This window comes from Perca fluviatilis, chromosome 9, assembly GCF_010015445.1.
Source record: "Perca fluviatilis chromosome 9, GENO_Pfluv_1.0, whole genome shotgun sequence".
Lineage (NCBI taxonomy): Eukaryota > Metazoa > Chordata > Actinopteri > Perciformes > Percidae > Perca > Perca fluviatilis.
In genome coordinates this window covers 23,837,612-23,861,629 of record NC_053120.1, presented here as the reverse complement: position 1 = coordinate 23,861,629, position 24,018 = coordinate 23,837,612, and the positions used below count along the sequence as shown (strand labels likewise).

At 43.2% G+C, this 24,018-nt stretch overlaps 1 protein-coding gene across 3 annotated transcripts in view; it reads right to left on the bottom strand.

Moving 5' to 3' along the window:
- Nucleotides 1–24,018, bottom strand: part of tle5 (TLE family member 5, transcriptional modulator) — a 43,497-nt gene that overhangs the window by 18,537 nt on the left and 942 nt on the right. For all 3 annotated transcript variants that reach the window (XM_039811020.1, XM_039811018.1, XM_039811019.1), the window contains exon 2: nt 3,787–3,875. In XM_039811020.1, coding sequence (XP_039666954.1) covers nt 3,787–3,875 — 89 coding nt within the window. The remainder of the gene's footprint in view (nt 1–3,786; nt 3,876–24,018) is intronic.

Genomic DNA, 24,018 nt, shown 5'->3' with positions numbered 1-24,018 from the left:
ACAGAGGGACTGGAGCCTATTTAGCATGTATTGGGGACATGTTGTGGGCTAATGAAACACATACACATTGACGGGACAATTTCCTCAGGAGAACCCAGGAATCCCTCCAAGCTCCATTTAGAAAACACAAGGGATTTAAACTTGCTGCATGTTGACAGTCCCACCATGCCACCCAGTTTAGAAACTATTGTTTGAAATATTTATTCAGAAAAAGAGCATTAAAGTAAAAAAGCTTTTAACAATCTCAAATCATGCTGTAATTATTCTGCCTTACAGTATTACAGCAGATACACATAAGTGGCGACGTTATTGTTTTTAAGATATTACTGCTGTAATGTATATAACACTGCATTTACCAGAGATGCAAACAGTATTGTGACACCTTTATATATTACTCTATCTGGTATTAATGAGGCTATCACAGCTGATGCTAACTGCCCGTTGATCTCTGTTGATCTCCATCAAACTGTTCTTGTTGCTGCTAAAAAACCAGGACATAACCGTGTAGGCATGAGAATGTTGAGAAACATCTAATGCATACTTGCAAAAGGATCTAGAGAAACAGAAACACTAAACCACTAAAAGGCTTTTACTGGAAAGCGACAACACTAATTGTTGACTCAGGGCTGTCACCAGGGCTAGCATATGAAGGCTAACTCATTTTTAAATATATAAGCTGCATCTACATATAGATATGGATCAGCTTTCAATAATGTGAGGAAGGAATAGAGAACAGAAAAGGCCAGAACTAGTTGATGAAGATGTGCAGGTCACAGGCGCTTGAACGAGGCCCTATACATAATCAAAGTGAGAATGCGTTCTACTGTATGGGAACACAGTCAGTCCAATTTACAAGATGATCACGGTTGCTTATGCCACGGCACGCCACAGGTATCCAACCTGATCAACAGTCATGGGGGGATGGGGATGTGCTTCTTTGTTGGGGGCGAAGGGCATTATTCTGCCACCTATTCTTGTGTGTATGAGCAGCCTCCACTTATCCAAAACGCTCCCCTTCCCTCCTACATAAAACCCTTGCTGCTATCCCTGTGTACATGCGTAGGCTGTGTGGCGGGTTGTCATGACGACAGGCCTCCCCGCTGCCAGCCTACCTGGGATTGGCTTTGTGCCTCCTCTGATTGGTGCTCAGCAGCCCCCGGGCCTGCACCGCTGCTCTCAAATGACAATTTGATGGAGTTTTATTGCCGATTCTTCCGTCTCTAAATCGCTCCTGCTGTCATCTTTATTTTGATTTATGTATTCCCTGATCTATTTATGCATGTGAACGAGGGGAGGGGAGGAGAGGTGGGAGAAGAGGAGGGGGGGGGGGTGGGAAGAGGAAGACAGCTACAATGCCTTCTACTATACCCGAGGGAACGCCTGCGGTACATTTGCCTTTTAAAGGCTTCAGCAACAGACAAGCACGGCGCAGCAGCAAAGCGCTACAAAGCCTCGTCTGTGGCTCACCGAGCCCCCCACCTCCCCACCGCATCCCAGCCCCCCTCCTGAGTCAATAGGCACTGTATGCATGTTCTGTATGCTCAGACAAAAAAGGTATTCTTTCAACTGTGCCCTGGCTCTCTGAAGAGGGTTAAACGGTGCTGCTCACCGTTGTGGGAATTTAAAAAACCAACAAGGCGAAGAAAAAGACACGCCGGGTGTTATTGCTGCCTCAGAATCCTCCACAAACAAGAGCGATCAGACCTGAGCAGGGATTTTGCACACAATTTTCCAGGCTTTTATCTGCCTTTGTCTGTCTCTGTAACCGGCATAGGCAAGCCTCTGGAAGGTTCTGGGAGAACAGGTACAGAGGAACAAACCAACCTCCTCAGGAAGGAAGGCAGGCTTCAAACACTCCACTTCCACAAAGAGAGGATCTCTCACCGAAACGCAGACCCTGTGGCGTCCCCCCTCTTTATAACTTCTATCAAACAGATCAGTTGAGGTCGCACTAGGCACTTTTGAAGTGCCTCAGACTTCTGGCACTGTAGCGGTATTTAAGCAGTAAAGGGAGATCAATGGCCGAGGGTAAACGAGATTGATTTAGGTATGAGTCAATAAAGGATGTTGCCTCAGCGTGCAGTGTGGTGGTAGAGTTGGAGTTGGAATAGCGAAACAAAGGCAGTCTTCATTTTATCATCATCGACTGTTATTTCCTAATCATTTCAAAATAATTTCTTTAGTTTTTGGGGGAAAACAAACAAAATTTGGGATACAGATTGGGGAAATAGAGACTGTGAGAGTTCTCAGACTGTTATTTTAGTGGAGTTAAAAAAGCAACTATTGATGTCCACAGAAATCCTTGAAATAACTGCTTGATTTAAACCAAAGTATAGTCATTTAATCCTCATACATAGGCCTGTCACGATAGTCAATAAATCAATTAATCGCATGATAAAAAAAATGAGCTTGATAATGTTTTCGGCCGCGATAATTTCCATTTGCATGCTTGTTTGTTTTTCTCGTCTCTCTCTACCAAAGAGACTAGAGGACCACTCTTGGTTCCTTAGCGTAACGAGGAGTCAACCCTCTTATCAGTCCGTGTGTGTGGCCCCCACACACACACACACACACACACACACACACACACACACACACACACACACACAACGAAGCTCCGACCTGCAGAGGAGCAGAAGCCGCACCTTCGCCAAAATGAAGACTGAAAAACAGAACTATTTTGGTACAAACATTTACTCGCCGTGTCGCAGATAGCCATATAGATAGATTTAATTTATTTGTGGAATTGCCGTTTGTGACACGTATGTTCTCCCAGGCAATTCATAGCCTACTGGCTGTCACATGTTTGCAGGATTCCTCATTTGTGTGATAGACTACAGACTCTGTACTACATTTAACACTAAATATTAAATTTAAATAATATTAATGTTATAATAATTAATGTTCAGCGTGAAAGACGACATACTAAAAGGAGATCAAAGACATAATGTGGATATTTAAAATGTCTTCCAGTTCCAGTGTAAATATTCTTTAGAAATAAAAGTGTATTGATCTTTGAAAAGGTGTACCTGCATTATTATGCCATTATCATTATATTAGATGAAAATGGTCTCGGAACGACAATATTATCGTTTATCGCAATAATTTCTGGGACAATTTATCGTCCAGCAAAATTTGTTATCGTGACAGGCCTACTCATACATGGTGAATTTTGTGCCTGCCTGTAGTCAAAATGCACACGTTTCCATGTTCATCTGATCTGCTGTGCACGGACTATAAGTTACAGAATCTTAGCATCTAATAGGAATGTATTAATTGGAAGTGTACCAACTGAACACGGTCTCTATTTTATCTATAATTAGTGTCAAATTATAGATTTCCCTCCAGGGAACTTCCGAGGAAAGACCTGGAAAGTAAAAAGTGGGATAGTTTCCAAGCGTATGTGACAACATTATGTGAAATTATGTGTTGTAAAAAGGCCATACATTCACATTAAAACCCATTTATGGCCAAGTTATGGCAGCGATATTGTAGCTCAAATCTGCAGTTTAACATTGCGGCTACGGTTACAAAAATGTGTTCAATAAAGAAAAACACTAAGTGAAACATGTATAGCCTGGAGATATGCTTTTTTTTCTTTTCAAAGATCTGCACTCATCAGGATGTGGTATGTAACTGCTTCTCCTTTGTGTGTGTGTGTGTGTTGTGTGTGTGTGTGTGTGTGTGTGTGTGTGTGTGTGTGTGTGTGTGTGTGTGTGTGTGTGTGTGTGTGTGTGTGTGTGTGTGTGTGTGTGTGTGTGTGCGTGCGTGCGTTTCTGTTTGCACCTGTGGTATTGTGCTTGGAGGAACTGGAACTCATCCTTGATCCTGTCACAGGAGTCCGAGGTTGTGAATTTCAGCTGCTGTGATGAAGCCTGCCAAAGAGAAAAACACAAGAATTATTATTTTTATTTTTTTTAAAAGAGTGAAGAGAATTAATTAAAAACATGAACATGAAATCAAGCAGTTTTCAAGTTGACGCAGTCCAACGGGTACGACATTACTAAGAAATTGGTTGCCAAGTATGTTTCCACACACAAGGGGCCAAAAGCATAAAACCCGAAAAATCTGGCAGGAACATTCATACCCATTGTTTCTACCAAATTTTTAAACCCCTGCGTATGCACTGTTCTGTTACATATCTCAATCTCTGTGAAATATGCATCTGCACACGAGCCTAACCCACACACAGACGCAATTAGTAGGGGTGGGGAAAAAAATGTATTCATATTCGAATCGTGATTCAAAATCGATCCATAGAATTCCAAAAATCATTTCTTTTTTTTCCTTTTTTTGTAGGTCTACTGCAATCACATGGGAAAAGTAACTACATTTACATACTGTCAATCGAACTGTGACATTTTCTGAATCGTGCACCCCTAACAATTAGCCATAAATGGATGTCGACACACCCCTATTTAACCTTCGTAGACATAATCCAGACTCTTTCTGTCCTTGGTCTGGCTCTGGCAGTGTCTTTACAGTACAGTGCAGAAGCAACCTTAAGGGCCCTATTCTAATGATCTAAGCGCACGGTGTGAAGTGCCTGGCGCAGGTGCGTTTAGGGCGTGTCCAAATCCACTTTTGCTAGTTTAAACGCGGAAAAAAGGGTCCGTGTGCCAGGCGCATGGTTCAAAAGAGTTGTACTTAGTGTTAATAATTCATAGGTGTTTTGGGCGTAACATGCAATAAACCAATCAGAGTGTCATCTCCCATTCCCTTTAAAAGCCAGGCGCGTTTGTACCTTGGCGCATTTCTTTTATATGGCGGATTTGCTAAGCAGGAAGGAGACTTTTTCAGGAAGATATTGATCTGCTCGTGCGTAAAGTGAAAGCGCGCGAGCAGATCATATAATACTATTTCACATTGTAATATTTTTATTTTGAATCTTTTGCATGTTTGCTGCTGCTGCTGCATGTGTAACAAGCATAGTGTGTGCGTGCTGTGCACGAGCCTGGGCGCATGTTACTAATGCACTGTTAAAATAACAATGAAATGCTGTGTTATTGACTTTAGAACAGGTTTCTGTTTGTCAATGGCACAATCCCTTTCCGCTGCCTCCAGGTAGCAATATGCCAAAAATGCACCTGAACACACCTCCCTGTAAGACCAGAACGCCCATGGGCACACAGATGGGCGCAGGTGCATTTCCTATTTAAAACGACGTGGGCGCTGGACGGGAAGTTGACAACGGTGTCGGTCTTAATCTAGCAAAGACACTTGCATCAGGCTTTGCACTGCGCTGCACTGGGTGCAAGATAGGGCCCTAAGAGTTATTACCCACGGCCATTACAAACAAAAAGCATATATTGAGAGCCATAACCGCCTATTGATGGATGACGCATGAGTGAGTCAAAGTTATAATCCAATGTGTTATTCCAACATTCCAATTGGGTGACAATACATAAACCTACTTGCTCATGCAAGTAAATCTTGCAAGTATAAATAATGATGGCAACGCACATTTATAAATATTATTATAGGAAACTTGGGTGAGACCATGGCGAGTCCTTTGAGGTGTTGAAAAGATTAGGCTTTAAATATATAGTCTCTTAAATTGCCACATTGTGTCATCACACTCAATTGTTCATCCATAGACGCGCTTGTACTGTTGAGATGGGTAAAATCTTCTATCACTATACATATACATTTCAATAGTGGTGGCGATATATAGTATACTATACTGAAAGTCAGTTGAAACATTTACAGTTAAAAAACAGAATGAGAATGTTTGTTTGTGGCTAATACAGTGAATCAAATACCTGACAAGTTGACAAGCTGAGATACCTTACCACATAATGCAAGTTACTAATAGTAATTAGACAAGCAGATGTGTCATAACATCACAACAAGGACGACTACAACAAAAGCAGCACCTGGTGTGTGGCCGAAATGGGGATACCTCACACAACCAAGCCAAACTGAGCAGGTTAAAAATAAACTTGCAAGACTGAAGAAAAAAAAAAAATACAAAGTGTATTGATATAGAGATTAAACGATTAGTCGGGTCATCCATAAGCCAATAAAAAGGAAGAAGGCTAGAATTTTTATATTGTTAGTCAATTTCCAAACAAAAATTTGAAACATTTGCTGGTTCCAGCCTCTTGCAATTTGCTGTGGTTATTGATTTTATATTGTAGTAAACTGACTGTCTTTGTGTTTTGGACTGTTGGCTGGACAAAACAACACATCTGAAGACGTTACCTTGGTCTCTGGAAAATTATGGTGAGCACTTTTCACACTTTCCTGATATTGTATTGACTGTTGATTAATCAAGAAAACAGATCGGACATTCATTCATAATGAAAATAATCATTACCGGATTATTTTGGTAATGATTGCCATGATGTCCAATGTGGTCCTGGTGACCTAGTACTAACCTAGATTCATTTCATAATTTGGCCTGCCAGACTATGAATGTTCACTGAAAGGCATATTGGATAAAACTGTGCACCAAATGACATCCATGTCATGTCAAAACATTTTTTTGGGCCTCACACAGGAAGCTACATCATCGTGCTTTCGCCTAGCCTGGATGTTGCTATTAGCCCTTATTGTATTCTATCCACACTAGATTCCCCAGGCAGCGGGTGGATGGCCTGGTTGTGTGTTAGAGCACAGCAAGCATCAAACCCAAATAGGGACAGAATCTCATTATTTCTCAGCAGGCTGTATAATGGGTCAGGTGGGGAAAGAAAAAAAGAAGAAGAAGAAAAAAAAAAAAAAAAAATCGACATTTTCCCACTACGATTGAGGCGGCATAAAAAACCATCAGAAATCTGATTGCAGCACTTACGGGAAGCTAGCCCACCGCTGTTAGGAATGACCTGACGCTTTGTACCCTGCTCCCAACGGCATGTCGCTCAGCTTCATTTATAACTACAAATGGGCTGCTTCGCTTCAAAGCCTGAATTATTCTTTGTTTTGTGGCTCAGTAGGCAGTGCTAGCTATAACATAGTTAAGAGTTAGGGATGAATTCTTACTAAAGCCTCCCGGCATAAACATATATACTCACGGTATTATATTGCTTGGGACATTAAATTAAATATTTAAATTATGTTAAAAGAAGCATTTAGGCTGGAAGAGACAGACAAGACAAAAAAAAAAAAAAAAAAAATACAGTCCCGCAAAACAGGGACTAGCACAGTGACCTCAGCCATTACACTTTCAAATGTCATGAGAAGTGCTGACATTATCATGCTGCCGCCACACACAGAAACTCCCAATCCACACAAACCAAGCCGCTGCTCAGAGACCGAGGCCTCAACTGTAAAGCAAAATAACCTTTTCCATTATCTCTCCAGCCAGTATGGCATGGACCAAACTCAGCAAACAACAGCTTGGCTATATGGGTCTGAGCCACACAGAGCCTGTGTCAACACAAGGCACTTAGCTACAGGCAGCCATGTAACTCACACTGCAATGGTTAACACTGTGTGTGTGTGTGTGTGTGTGTGTGTGTGTGTGTGTGTGTGTGTGTGTGTGTGTGTGTGTGTGCGCCTACAGGTTACCCCCTGTGCCTGAGGCAAGAGTTTTTGCCCTAGATCCAATTTCCTCCCTGTGTAGCGCAGTATGCAAGCATTTAAAATACCAAAGTTTCTCTTAGTCAACAGCCCCAGGTAGGGCATCCTGTTCCACAGGGAATACAGGGGGAGACAGAGAAGACAGACAGAGAAAAAAAAACAAGAACATTTTTGAAATTCTTTTATCAAGGAAATTTGCCGTGATGGCTTTGTTTTCTGGGGATCTTATCACTGAGGTCGTGACAGTGTGAACTCCTGAAAAACAACTCTTTGTCATAGTTTGTTATGGTCTTTATAGGCGTCATCATTATAGTTGGCAACAGACCTTTATATCCTGGGGAGGAGTTCTAGAAACCACAACATTAACAGGGCCCACGATAACTTTTAGAACTGGCTACCGGGCCATCAGCTTTTGTTTTTAATTAGGTAAAGTGGAGTGATGATAGACCTGTGTGTATGGTCAAACATGTTATATAATGAAATGGTAACAGGGCATGTTTTAATGTGGGTGTAATGGTTACAACCAGACTACAGAAAGTAGTTGGCAATCTGGTTGCTTGGGGCAACAAGATAACCGTCACACTTCACCTTCTGCTTGAAATGTTTCTGACATTTCTAACATGGTTCAGAACTCTACAGCGAAAAGGATGTACTTACTGATTAAAATGTGGCCGTATTAGGCTGATGGCTGGCAATAGAGTTGTTGAAGCTGTTGAATAACTGGCAGTCTATATCGTCGACGATTAATTTAGGGGATTGCCCCGGTGATCCTGGAAGATCCGCAGGATGACCCTCATTTTCAGCCAGATGTTTCTCAACTTCCGTTTTCTTTGTGTTGGCAACTCCAGTGGATTTATGAGGACTATGGTTAACTGCTCCTCAGATCTCTGCAGGGGGAATCCAGACAGCTAGCTAGTCTGTCCAATCTGAGTTTTCTGTTGTACGACTAAAACAACTTTTGAACGTACACACGTTCCACAAGAACTATTTTGCAGAGGCACGTTATTGCGTAATAATGTGTATGTAATGTTTGTATATAAACGATCTAATGGAGCCGCTAGTGTCTGACAGCGAGCCGAGCAGCGCTGTGAAGGAAATTACATTTCAGTAGCGGTGGGAGTATGAGTGAGAGGGGGAACGGTGCACAGCGTTTTTTAACGTTACTAGAAAGTTCATGGTTTTTACTGAGTGACAAGATGATACGAGACAGTTAAAGTGAGCTGAAAAAGGCGAAGCAAAGAGTAAACTCCGACTTACCAAAAAGTTATTATAACCAAAGATACTAAACCGTCTCGGTTGTAACCTTACTGCAGGTAAAAAGTCATGGCTTAGAGGTGCATTACCGCCACCATGTGGTCTGGAGTCTACACTCTTATTACGGGCTCTCTCACCTGTCTCACTCGCGAGCGGCTGAGACAAGTGTGACACCTAGTGGTAAAATCCGGTATACCGGTTCGGCCCAGTATTTGGCTTTTGGCCTATATCAAACCAGTTTGAAATTTTTTACACCGGCCCAAGCCTAGCTGGCAATAATTTGAAAGCATGGCTGGAGGGGATGTTAATGTACATGGTAGCTCATGACCCTGCTAAGAGTACTAAGAATACTCAAACACAGAACTGCTAAACCTAGGAGAAAACACACACAACTGAGCTGTAGTATTACAACAGTTATATGAATTTGTTTTTGTTCTGCTAATGATATAAATGTTACTAAGTAAACCGTACCGTTCTAAATCAAGGTCATCACTAAGCAGCCTAAATCGTGGATAAAACATCTTGCAAAGTGCACAAGTTTGAAGGACAATTCTCCCAGTCCCGCCGTGATACGTTTACCACTTCACAACCAGACTTTGCAGGCTTGTCCTGGCTCCATGCAATATACACAGCTAACAATGTTTATTATCCCTCTCTCTGTCAGTGACCAAAACAAGGTGCTCTATGGGGGCCTGAGAGCCCACGACAGATGGATGCCCATAATGTTAAAAAATATACTGTGTGTGTGTGTGTGTGTGTGTGTGTGTGTGTGTGTGTGTGTGTGTGTGTGTGTGTGTGTGTGTGTGTATACTCTTTTGTTTGATACAGAGGAATAGCCTAGACAGTGTGAATGTGACAGAGAAAGATGTGTGTGTGTTAGAGCACAACAGAGAGCCTTAACAATGAATAGGTGTGCGTTTGTGTGCATCTGTGTGTGGGGTGTGATAAGCCTCTATGTATGATGCTAGTCTGCCAGAGGAACAAATATTCACTGCCATGAATCATACGCAAGGATACAACAGCCCACACACACACTCTCCCTCACATCCAAATTTGCATAGCGCACACACATACACACACCACCTAAATGTAGGACAATCTCTAATTTGATTCTGCCCTGCTCCTTTGAGACGTAATTAAAGCATTAAAAAGCTTTGTGCGCTGGTGAGGCAATTGAGACAGTCTTCAGCGAATAAATGGGATTCATCGTTTCAGGAAATTGCTGCCCCACCCCCATCCCCCCACCCCCACCAACCCAAAGCCCACTCATCGTCACCCCCCCCACACACACACACACACACCTTCCTGGACTCATCATCTGGTCCAATCCATGTGAAATCTACTGTGAAACATAATGTCTATTTTAAATAAGAATCAGGCTAAGGCTGTTTCTGCTCCATAGATCAGTCGACAAAGGCGATGAGAAGGGATGGAGATTACAAGGGGGTGGGGGGGCTTCACACACACAAACCACCAGTGATTAGACACACCAACAAACCATGAATACAGTACATATGGAGAGTATTTGGACACACAAGCACACAATTACAATACACACAGACAGACAATAACAGCAGGATGCATTGCAAAACATCCTCCTCAGTATAAATCCTGCCTGAGGGTAGCAGCAGAGTGGGGATTGTATTTCCTGGAGCACTGCCTGACTGGTTACATATCAGTTGGAGTGTGTGAGTGTGTGTGTGTGTGTGTGTGTGTCTGTGTGTGTGTTGGGGGCAGGGATGAGGCCTTGGCATTGTAATCACTCACTAATGACTGGATGTTATCTCACTCCCACTTTTAAATGAATGCAGAAGATCCACACTGACGAGCAGTTGGCCTATTTCACAACGACAGGCTGTCGGTTTGCTCCATAGCAACAGTCCAATGGATGCCATTTGAGCCATCCACCTCCTCTGTCCATCTCAGACACAGACATTATTATTCAAAAGATAATGCAACGACTGAGAAGATGGGAAAGCCGTTGTGTTGAAAGCAAAATAATCATTAGCTTTTTTGAGTTTGGTGGCGATATTAGAAATGACAGGGTAAATTAAAGCCTAGATGTGAGTGCAGTATTTGTTTGGTTTAGAAAAATGCCTTTGTAAAAAAAAAAAAAAAAAATAAGGTACAGAAAGTGGTGTTAAGATGTAATGCATTTTTGCAATCTAACCAAAGATATTCCCATTTTCTGGGCCCATTTCCTCTACCCTACTGAAGGGGATAATTATGGCTGGCTCTGTGTATTGGTGAATACAACACGTGGGGTATGTGTTTAACATGTGGGCAAGCCTCTCAGCAAAAATCCATCATGACATGATTCACCAAGCCAGACGTTTAAGGCTTAAGCCTTTTGCTAATACACCAGCACCAAACAAGATCACATCCTCCATCTAAGAATAGCTCCAACCAAACAATTCCATCTAAATATCCCAGATTAGGGTTTGAAATAAAGCATATGTGCCCAGTGATCTGAGAGAGGGACAGGGCTAACTGGCCCACATCCAAGCTCTCCCCGGCCAACTCTGTCTGGGCCAAGTGCGCCTTGCTATGTTAGCTGCTCAGTGTGTGTGTGTGTGTTTAGTGAGGAGGCTGAGGAATAGGATTGTGTCTTCAGCCGCTCTGGACAGGGGCTTTAGACCGCGGGGAGAGCCTAATCCTGTTTGGGTCAGGAATTTGATTTTGATTATTATCTCTCACGAACCAAGCCAAGGCTTACCCCCATTTCTGCAGTCTTACACACACACACACACACACACACACACACACACACACACACACACACACACACACACACACACACACACACACACACACACACACACACACACACACACACACACACACACACACACACACACACACACACACACACACACACACACCCCTTGCAGCCCAACGGATTTGCCCTCGTTAAGTTGCTTTAAAGGGGATTATTCTACTTTTATCACTTCGAGTGAAGTGCCCTTGCAAACATAGGCTCGGCATGGCTCGGCCTCCCTCCCCACTCTGCAGAACTGTCTTGACCCCCTGTGCAAGGCCAGCCAAGCGCGCAGTACAAACACACACAAACATGACACTTAAGGCACACTGCCCTGGAAAGAGATGCATAAAAATGTGTTTGACTTTATACACACACACACACACACACACACACACACACACACACACACACACACACACCAAGGTGGGGGCAGGCACGACACGGACACACATGGAAAAATAGTGCAGAGATTGCAAAGCCAAAGGAAATGGGCAATTTGTCAAGAGTGGGGAAAGTGGTGAGGCCGACAGGGCTGTGGGTTTGGAGACCATGTCTGAGATTAAAGCCAGCCTCGCAGAAGGGAGGGTTTTAAGATTACACCCAGTACGGTTGTGCAGATGATTGATGCCTGCTTGTAAAAACCAAGGTTATTACTTACAACAGCCAGCAAAGGAGGGAAGACATGGAGGAAGGAAAGGAAGATTAGTCCCAAAGTTTGCGACAATTAAGTGGTCAATGAAAGTAGAAAGCTGGAGCGCCGGCATGTGGCTGACAACAGGGAACTTGTTTCATCTGCTCAACTGAGGCGCCAGCATTAAAGTTCTGGTGTGTGCGCATGTTAAAAGTTTTTCCCTCGACTCCAATCCAAGCAGTTTCATTTTGAGTACGAGTCCCAATCTTATCTTTGCGTATATTATGCTACATTATAATGAAATGTCAGCAGGTTTCACACGTTCACACAAACAGAACAGTGTCCAAAAAAAAAAATTTTTCATTAATTTCAACACTGCGTGTTAAGGCTTTAGTGCGCTTCAAAAAAAGTGCTTGTCAGATGGTTGAACAGCGTCTGAAGCCCCCTCCCCCTACACCTTTCATACATAGGAAGTTGGGCGAATGCGTCCAACCTTTTTTGTAACTTTTCGAAAAACGACAACCCAACAAAGCAATTCCACTTCACGCTGCAAATGACCAGGAATGCAGAGGTGAGAGAGTATTAGAACTTTGCCATTCTATTTTTTATTAACTACTTCTGTCACTTTTTGTATGTACAAACGGGTGCAACACTATGACTGCCTTTAAGAACAGAAAGCCCCAAAGGGTGTGCGGTTATCCCCATATTTGAACGATTATCACGTCTCGCCCCTCTCTCTGACAGCAGGCTTTTCACCCCTCCTACAAATGTGGCCGACAATTATAAAAGACAAAACTTTTGCGACAACGCAATGTAATTTCATCCAGCAACCCACTGCATTGGCCAAATAAATGCAGGTACACGTTTCTGGAAGAACACTTTGTACCATGAAAAGTGTAATTCTGCCATTACTAGGGGTGGGGGAAAAAATCGATACAGCATAGTATCGCGATATTTTTCGTGGCAATACTGTATCGATACACAGACGCCAAGTATCGATCTTTTATGATATATGTGTTGGTCAGTCTGTCTGCTTGACAATCGCCATTTTGCAGCAATACAATTGAAGTGAGATGAACAAACAGAGAAATGTATCTTTTTAGATAAAACAAATGTTGACAAAATTGTCCTTTGGGGACATCATTTGAAACTGGGAAAAATTTGAAGTTGGAAAAAAGGTAATAAATTGCAATATATCGCAGAATATTGCAATATGTTTAAAATCGCAATAATATTGTATCGTGACATAAGTATCGTGATGATATCGTATCGTGAGGCCTCTGGTGATTCCCACCCCTAGCCATTACCCCTAGCCATTAATCACTTGCTCTCTACAAAGTGATTGATGGTAACGTTCCTGTTGGGAAATGCGTGTGTGAAATGTGCATTGTTTGAGTGTCCGATAATCCTTCAAACTAATCAATATATTACTAAATATGGATTTCCTGGATCATTTTTGTGTACTTACTGGTAGTCTACCTGCAGCAACACGCTACACGCCCACACCACTGCAGCCCGGAGTGTTTCTTTTTTAAACACCGTTCTATTTTCAGTCTGTATACCCGTTTACTACGATAAGAACATTTCATTAGCCTGAGTGGCACAGTTGACCGAGTGTCCCGTCAAGCATGTTTAAAAAGGATGGGACTGGTTGCACTCAGGACTAGCGGGGCGCTGACCTCCCCTCACAGCAGGGTGGTGACAACACCTGCCAACATGTATTCTGAATACAACTCGATAGAAACCAGTCCTGTCTCGTAGGACAAACCAGCAGTCTGTCCTCACCATCTCCCCCTCCTGAACGAGGGAGGTTTTATTGCCTTGCTGCGAATCCTTGTGGTGTCTGAAGGATCTTGGTGGAGATGAGGTGGCACATTGTTCCAGTCTGGGCCTTACTGCTCTTAAGGCTCTGACACACCAAACCGATTATCGGCCGTCAGACAGTCCGGCAAGGTCGGTGACTCGAGTCTGTTCGGTGTGTTCCGCGCCGTCGTCAGTCGGAGGAGCCGTCCATTTTGGCCGATTTGACTTGTTGAATCGGCCAGTGGGCAGTCGGACTCAATGACCAATCTGACTGGTGGAGTGCTAGCCCTTGACTAGCGAATCAGTGCTTCTTCCACAAGAAGAAGCCCGAGAGCTGACAACGCCGGTATCTTCTTATTACTAGCCATCGTATTTTCTTCCGTGCAGCGAGTAATGACCACAACGATCCTTCTCGACTACTATCAACACTCTCTGATGAAAACAGTGACTGACGACAGCGTACTCTGCGTTTACTAGGTCTAGAGTGATGTTCCGTCATTTCCGGTTTTAATTTTTTGGGGCGACAATACAGATTAGCGGCACCTGCTGTAATGGACACGTACCATGTCTCGCGCACGCGCAGAACGTACGCTCAAGTCGGCGTTGCTTCTGTGTGTTCCGTGGCACTTTTTTTGAGAGACGGGAGCCGACTGATCAGTCCGTCTGCCTTTTCTGCCGACAGTCGGCCGTCGGGTCGGTGTGTCAGAGCCTTTAGGCACACAAACAGAGCAGCTAATTCCCTTGCCTAAACTGGTGCAGTGTCTTGCATTTTGGCAGGTCTAGGGGCCCTGGCCAGGGAGGGCCAATCCGGCAGCCCCCCGTCGAGCCGCTTTGTTCCAGCCCATTGCACCGTTCTGCTCCGAGGAAGGGCCGCCCCACCCACAACCACCTCCCTCCCTCCTTCCCACCTCCCACACACTCCTCGTAGGGAGCCACTGCTGAATACTGATGCAGCCACTACACTCCACCCATCCACCCCACCATCTTCACTCCCACACAAAAAAAACCAAAAAAACACACCACCCGATGAGCTCTTGACTGCGTGTGTGAACGTGCACGTAAACACACACACACACAAGCACAAACTCATAACCATTCTACTTTTTTCTCTTCACGCACAACAGCCTTCAGTCATGCACAGACGCACAAACACACACACAAATTTGCACACACTCCGACACTGCACATACACAGAAGTCCATAAATGCCTCAGAAACAGACCGATATTTACATCAGTAGCTCCCACGGACTTGAGCAAAACCAAAAACATGGTACGACTCAGTTGACATCTGTTTTTTATTCATATTCACGTTCTTTCTGGTGAATTGGCTGCGGTACTTTATGTAAGGCAAAGCAGCCCAAGCAGACAAAGAGGTACAGATACAACTTAACAATCTTGTTTTCATCGATGTTTAGGGGGTAGCCCTGAATGTTTAATCTCATGACTAATGTAATGTAATATGCCACGGCTTGTTTATGTGGTCTTTTATTCTGTAAATTCAATTTACTGAGCACATTTTTTAAAGAGTCCATACAGATTCATCTTCAGTTACTTCTGTCCAATACAATAAATTACCACAAGGTGAAAGCTTTGTAACTGATTGGCACAGCAGGGACTGCATCATTCATAGAGTGGTGACATGTTTTCTGTCACCTTGATTCAGTATTTCCATCAAGCCAGATGCTCCTCCAATGTATGCTATAAACTCCAAAGGGATGGTACAGAAAGTGTGTGTGTGTGTTGCTTTAGCTGTATTCACACTAATGAACACGCATGAGGCTGTATAATTATGTAATATGTGGCACCAAACACACACCTTTTCAAAAATGCTCTCTAAAGAGAATGTATTTGATAACGTTGATGTCATATGAAGCATCTCAGAGTCAGTATGATCTAAATCTAAAGGCCGGGACACATCAGGCCGATTATCGGCCGTGGGACGGTCTGGCGAGGTCAGTGACTCAAATCTGTTCGGTGTGTCCCGTGCCGTCGTCCGTCTGGGGGGCTGTCGGCGTTCATTTTGGCCGACCTGACATGTTCGGTCGGCGGCAGGGAAGTCGGGACTCACCCGGAAATGACGAGCGGGATGAGGCGACTACAGTCTCTCAAAATCTGATGAAAATCTTTTAAACTGACCTTTGTTGAGCTGAAATGAAGACCGATTCAGCAACTGCATGGCCTATTTCTCGCTTAAAATGTTCTCAGAAACATGTTTCAGTGAACTATTTCAGTACAATATGAGATCGTATTCTGAACGGCCGCCATGACAGTCTGGCTCTGAATTTCCGGAGAAAACTAACCCATGTGACGCGTTCGTCCAATCAGCTGCCGGTTTTCATTTATTGGGCAACATTACAGATTAGCGCCGCCTGCTGTTATAGAGATGTATTACGTCTCGTCTCCTCTCGTCTTTTTGGTCGGTTCTGTGGCAGTTTTTTGGACCTCGGGGACGCGACTGATCATATCGACGGGGTTTTCTGTCAACGGTCGCCCGTCGGCTACATGTGTCCACACCATAAGAATCCTCACTGGCCGACAAACTCACTTCAGCATGCTTGCTTTGTAAACTAATTACATTTTGAAAATGCTGCTGGCTCATGTGCAGGGCTCCAGACTAAGTTTTTGCCTTGGTTGCACTGGTGCGCCTAGCTTTTTTTATTTAGGTGCACCAACACAAAATTTAGGTGCACCCACATTTTTCCTCGCGTCGCCGTTAACGCTGAATAGCAATACACAATATATAGCTCTGTATTATTTTACAAAGTGGGCTAAATGTTCAGTTTTAAGTCAAAGCCATTTTTCACAAGCTCTTTTATTAAAACAGATTGTGATTAAAATAAAATGCAAAGACATGGTTTCCTTTACCAGTTCGTTAAATACAGCTGCAACACATGTGAATGAAAGTTAAAAGAAATAAATAGCCTAAGAGATAGATAGATTTTTTTTTTTTGGGACTTTATTGGGTGGAAGTAGGCTACAGCCGAAGCACTGCTACTCGGGCACGGAGATATCACGCAGCACCTGAAAACCCCCAACTTCTGTCAACATATCGGCGTGAATATTAGCTGGCTATTTTTCGGATTTCTCAGCATTGATCCATCCTGCAGTCCTCGACTTTTTTTTCGGTGCGATAACGTCAACTGGAAAAACCGCTGAATGGACCCAATAAACAGCTGTCCACAGAGTAAGTGATTATTGTAAACATGACGCACGGTTATTTTACGGGCTAGATCGACCCTTATTAGACCTGTACTCAGAGTTGCTGCTTGATATCTCTGTGCCCGAGTAGCAGTGCTTCGGCTGTAGCCTACTTCCACCCAATATAGTGCCAAGTCAATATGTGCCTAGGAAAATGCGTAGTCTTAATCTGCATTGCTATTTGTACTTGTTGTGAATAAGCAGGCCACAAGAAGTAATTAGGTTTTGCTTTGGTCGGTGAATAACCCATTTTCAACAAACGGTGGCGTATTCCTTTAAGATGCCGACCACGGTTAGACCTTTGTTGCATCTCTCTCCCCCCCATGTTTCCGGTCTTCTGTCTGATGACACTATCTAATAAAAAGGTATAAAAAGCCTAAACAACTATTTAAAAGAAAGTGTGCATGCATACTAGGGTGCACGGGTGTGCTGTATAAAGGGGGTATAAGTCAGAGTGTTTGAATGTGTATTCAAATGTATCTACTCTGCCTACTTGAGTCCAAGTCAGTGTGTGTTCAAGAAGAGAAGGGCTGCACCAGTCTACATCCCTCCCTTTCAACCAACCCCAAAGCATTTTGACAATCATCCACTGTGGCCCTTCACAAAAATCAACATCACCTGTGACCCATGGCTTCAACTCGGCCACTCAATAGCAGGGCCTCCTGCAGGGTGGGGGTGTTTGGGGGCTCTGCGGGGCTCTGTTTGTCATGCTAATCAGCTGGCCTAACCTTAACGACCCAGACATCTGCTGGCCTGCGTGTGTCAAGCCCCACATTCAATTTGTTCCCCAGATACAAAAAGCAGATAAGACTCTTGAAGCTGGTAAGAATTTTTCTGTGTGTGTTCTTTCTGTTGATTGGAGAAAGGGAAAAATCATTTTATTTCTATGCACGTATAGAGCAATAATAACCAGCAGAGAAGAGAGCTAAAGTTTATGTTTGTGTGTTCGATGCCATGTTCATGCTTTCTTCTGTGTGTGCACGCTTCAATGTCTAGTAACACACACACACACACACACACACACACACACACACACACACACACACACACACACACACACACACACACACACACACACACACACACACACACACACACACACACACACACACACACACACACACACACGGGGTGGGGGGAGTTTGTTTAATGGGCGAGACAGGGGACCATGGGGATTAAGCTCCCCCCAGCTGGAGGCTTTAGAGGAAAGGCTGGGGGCTGTCCTGTTAATTCAAGTGGGCTTAATAATGCCTGTGCACCCTCTGCCCCTGACCCTCCCACCACTACATCAGATCTGGGAGGAAACGCATGATAAAGGGAGACAAGCAGGAGGAGGAGGGAGTGTGTGTGTGTGTGTGTGTGTGTGTGTGTGTGTGTGTGTGTTGTGTGTGTGTGTGTGTGTTATGTGTGTGTGTGTATACAACCTGTGGCCATCTCTACAGTGGAGCATGGGCTCAGGGGACTGGAGTGATTTTGCCTCCATATTACTTGCGCTACTCTCCGGCTTTGGCACCAAGCCTTTCTGTTGCTCCACTTTGACGCCACGGCCAGCTTTGTTGAAGCTGCATTAGGATTAATCAACACCCAAACAATATGACAAATGCTATCAACTGGGTCAGGCACTGTGTCGCTATCAAAGGAGGCTTTTCCCTATTAAACCAATGAACTGTGCCCGTAACCTGTGACGGTGGATTAAAATGCACCCATCGACTAAAAAGACACATAAATCCTTTTTAAACCTTGGTCTTCTTTGTGTCTAAATGGGACAACTATCTGAAATAAAACAAAATCATCACTTATTAATTTTGTTTCCCACATATTTTAACAATATTGCAATTTTGCTAGATTTAGAGTTACAAATCCTGGCAAATCTATAAAAAAGGTAAGTATTACACTTGGCATGCCTATAACAATATTCTCCCATATAACAAAAAGTCAAACTGTGAAAGATGGCGGTAAACCCGCAACGAGCATCTCTGAAAAGAAAAGAAAAAAAAAAAAAAGCAGCACCATCCAAATGGGGAAAAATTGCCTGACCCCAGTGTTCAGCTAAAAGCCACAAGGCCCTTTCACATCAACTTCACATTACCAAAATAAATTGCCTAAAGTGTCCAGGCAAAGGTAACGCCTTAACATTATTTTAACGCAGTGTGAGACCACACATCACCACCACCCGTACAGCTTCCTCTGCCTTAAATTAAAACGCATCACACATGAGAGGATCCTTGATTGTGCATACCCAGAGTGGAAATGTACTGTATGTATGTACCGCTTTGTTCACATCATATGGAACTCTAACACTAATGTTTGCTACAGAGAGAACAAAGGAAAATGGAAGGAAAGCAGATTTGGTGCTGAGTGAGTCAGTTTGAAAGATCTGTCATTATGAGGCAGTGCTGTTACTCTCTCATCCTCCTTATCTTTGACACTCCTATAGATATGGGTGTCACACATTCTCCCCATCCTCGGGCCCCTGTGACAGCAGCAGCAGCAGCAGCAGAGGAGGAGGAAGGGGATTTGAAGAGGGAAGACGTGTGTGCATGCATGTGTGTGTGTGTGTGTGTGTTCACTGTATATTTATGTTTAAAGCCACAGTTAAGGGTGGTGGGTGGGTGGGAGTGGGAGTACACAGTAGAGCTGGGCAATATATCGATATTATATCGTGATGGACTACATATCATCTTACATTTTGGATATCGTAATATGGCGTAAGTGATTCCTGGTTTTAAAGGCTGCATTACTGTAAAGTGATGTTATTTTCTGATCTTACCAGACTGCTGTAAATGTTCTATTATTTACCTTTACCCACTTAGTCATTATATCCACATTACTGATGATTATTTATCAAAAATCTCATTGTGTAAATATTTTGTGAAAGCATCAATAGTCAACGCTACGATATCGTTGCAGTATCAATATCGAGGGATTTGGTAAAAAAAAAAAATCGCGATATTTGATTTTCTCCATCTCGCCCAGCTCTAGTACACAGGTGTATTTGTGGAGGTTTGGAAACGGCTTGTTGTAGCAGGTTACAGCTAAAGCAGCTGCAGAACGAGTGAAGAGACATCCTAAATTCCCAAAGTCCATTTTTAATCCTGTGTGTTGGGTCTTAATACTCCATTCAAACAGCATAAGGGCACTCAATTGGATTAAAAAAAAATAGTCTAGCAGGCAGGCAGGCAGGAGTGGCCCAGCTGCTCTCACCTTGGAGAAGGTGATGGAGTTCTCACCCTATCAAGAGACCACTGCTTCGCCACTTCACCCAGAGGAAGGGGGGCCTTTAAAGTAGTGGTGGATGGTATACCGGTTTTGTCACTTTCTGTCACGACATGGATTTTGCAATACTGTCATTACTGTGATGAACACACACATTTTGGTTTTAGCACACAGACGAGGGAGCTCTACTTGCCAAAAACACCCAATGAACTACGTCCCACCAGGACAGGTTCTACTGTCCAGGGTTTTGCCCACCAGCGCCTTATTTCACAGCGCCTTAGCTGAATGAAAAATAAAAAAAAAATAAAGTTCTCTACAATGTTTTGCTGTCATTTATGATCGCGCTAGCATCTCCGTCCTCTCCTTTGCGATGATCGAGGGCACGGCTCAGGACAACAGAGGACAGAATCAAGGACTGAGGCTACATCCACACCGCTACGTCTTCGTTTTAAAAGTAGCATATTTCTTGCTACGTTTACGCCTCGCTTCAACACTACTCCAACATTTCCAAATCCCCTTAAATGGAGACACTTGGAAACGCTGCTGACCCCGTTTTAGTTTGAAAACTCTGTTGTGTTTTAGTCTAGACGGGCAGAAACGGAGACCTTTGAAAACGATGACGTAGACACAAATGTTCGCTCAGTCCCGACGTTTACTTCCCTGATTTGTCCCGCCCCTATCATGTGACCCTTTTCTGGAAGTAAACAAACATTAGCCTTTACTACCTGTGGTTAATTCAACAAGGATAACGAATAACAGACATTTCTGACCTTGTTTGCAATGCTAGCAGCTGGTGTGCCGTTAAATTCTGCATTTTATAATGCTACTTCTGCCTGCATGCCCAAGAGGCAAGCTATTATTCAAGCGATTTGCGCCAATTTGTGTACATGAGTGGTCTGTGATAGGTGTTTTCAGGTGTGTTAGTATGGACAAAAATAGTAAAAAAAAAAAAAAAAAAAACAGTGCTAAAATGCCTGTGAGGACAGAGATCTTCGTTTTAAAATAAAAACCTAGTAAAAGTGGACGTAGCCTAAAAGGTTTCCTCTTAGTGGGCCAGCTTTGTGCCATGTTTTTTCACTTGCTATCCCACAATAACTTGAGAGGCAATAACTTCAAATTGAAAATGAAAAGAACCTCACTTTGCATCGCACCTCATTCAGTGGGTAAATACTCCACAATCAAAACATTGCGAATACTGACAGGGCCCAAAATAAAAACAGTCTACTCTTACTGTTCAAACCATGTTACTGCTAATATGAAATTGCCAGTGCTGAACTGAAATATGAAAAGCACCTAAAGTCTTTTGTATCCCAACTGTGCGTTTTCCCTTTTCATCTAAAAAGGAGCCGTGATAAGATTGCATTTAATATAGTGACAGATATTTGATTGAGGATAAGTTACAGAGAAATAAGCCCAAACTGTAGTAGGTTTTTTGATTTGCGGTTGGAAAAAAAAACAAACGTCCTTTTAGATCATCAGTTTCAAAACACTTAAGTTAAACTCGGTAGGACACACAGCTTATACAGGATTTCACTCATCTGACAACCCAGGCCAGAGGTTCCCAAATCCTCACATTCTGCTACCCTAGTCTGAGAACACACATCAGCTGGCTCACCACAATCAGGCTGCCACCGACTGACTGCCAAAGGGCAAACCCATTCATGTCACAAAAGACGTTCAGGTTCTAGCTTCAGCAAACAACTCTCCTGCTTTGAGCAGTAAAAGAACTAGCTGTGGCAACAAGACGTTGCCAGGGAGAAGCAGAGGGCACAGTCCCTGGCAACACAACAGTCTTCTCGCAGTTGTGTTTACCTGTGCTGGATTGACACAAATGCCTTATGTTAGATTTGCCCTTCCAAGGGAAAGATGAAATGGCAGCCAAAACTAGGAGGTGCCATATTTAAGTTTCTAGCAGGTTTCTTGTGGCACCATAAGAAACCAGTTGAGTTGGCTTCTATTCTGTTACACAGGCTACTAAAGAGGATCGGTATCGGCTCCGATACTGCCTAAAACGCTGGCATCGGTAAGTACTGGAGTTTATGCACCGATCCGATACCACGTAATAAAGCCCTAAAGAAAATCTACGTTAAAGTAGTTTATTTATGTTCTTTTTCCGTTATAACTGACTGTCAAACTGGATAATAAAAGAAAGTTCTGGGGCATTCATTGTTTGTGTTTGTTCAGGTTTCACAAAGAGTTTAACCTGAGCCAGACTGACATCAAAGATAGAAATCATATCACATCCATACAGGGATAGTAGTATACAGCTGTTAAAACATGATAAAATATATGACACACTGGTATCGGATCGGTACTCGATATCGGCCAATACGCAAGTTCAGGTATCGGAATCGGTAAGCAAAAAATGGTATCGGGCCATCTCTACCTGCTACGCTCTGCTGCGTCCACCTAAGTCCTGTGACACCCTGCAGTTCTCTGCTATGTCCTGTGACACCCTGCTATGCCCTGCTACGTCCTGTGACACCCTGCAGTGCCCTGCTATGCCATGAACTACTACAGTTATTATTTATAGTCACTGAACCATTATCTTTATTGTGACTATTATTTGCCACTGTTCATCACACCCCCAACCGGCATCGTCACACACCGCCTACCAAGAGCCTGGGTCTGTCCGAGGTTTCTTCCTGAGAGGGAGTTTTTCCTCGCCACTGTCACACTGAATGCTTGCTCTTGGGGGAATTACTGGAATTGTTGGGTCTTTGTAAATTATAGTGTGGGGTCTAGACCTACTCTATCTGTAAAGTGTCTTGAGATAACTCTTGTTATGAATTGATACTATAAATAAAATTGAAACTGAATTTGAGTCTGGGTCCCAAACACAAACACAATTTGTTTTACCCTTGGCTAAAAGTACCACCGCTCCAAAGCAGTACTGACACAACTGGATATGTCAACAGTGACAAGTAACACAATTCTGCCAGTCACTTAACATAAATGTTTGACCAATGGGCTCAGAGCCCTCATCACTGATGAATACATGCCCTGGACTTAGTTTCTGTTACCATGGAAACTTGAGATTTGGAGGACCAGAGATGTGCACTTTTACAGTCACAAAACAGCCACCTGCACATAATAGTGTACATGGAGTTTTGAGTGGTTCAACCAACCATACATGACAGTGACGACACCACTTTGATTTTGACTACAGCCAAAGCCATGAAAATAAATATCTGGTTTTGGAATTTTGGAAAATGCAGCCAAACTAAATACACTGACACAAGGTTGTATTTAAAAAAAAAAAAAAATCATATGGTTGTGAAATATGACATCTTTCATTAGAGTTGTTTGATTTGGAGGATGCCATCATCTGGAATAAGTTTAAATTCAAAATACAAAAGGCTTTCTCTCCCATGGGGTCTATATAAAATCCCCAAATACACATCTTCTGCAGAACTTGCCAGAACTAAACACTGTAGTTATAAACCACCAACGTTATTACTGCCAAAACGAAACCTGTTTCTTATGATAAATCTATTTAAATTAAAATATGCTGCCAAAAAAAAAAAAAAACAAGTTGCATGTATAATTTCCCTACCTGACCAACCTGCTTTCGTAAATCAGTTGGCGCTTACTGTAGAGCAAGTACCTAAATTCTGAACAAATGTCAAA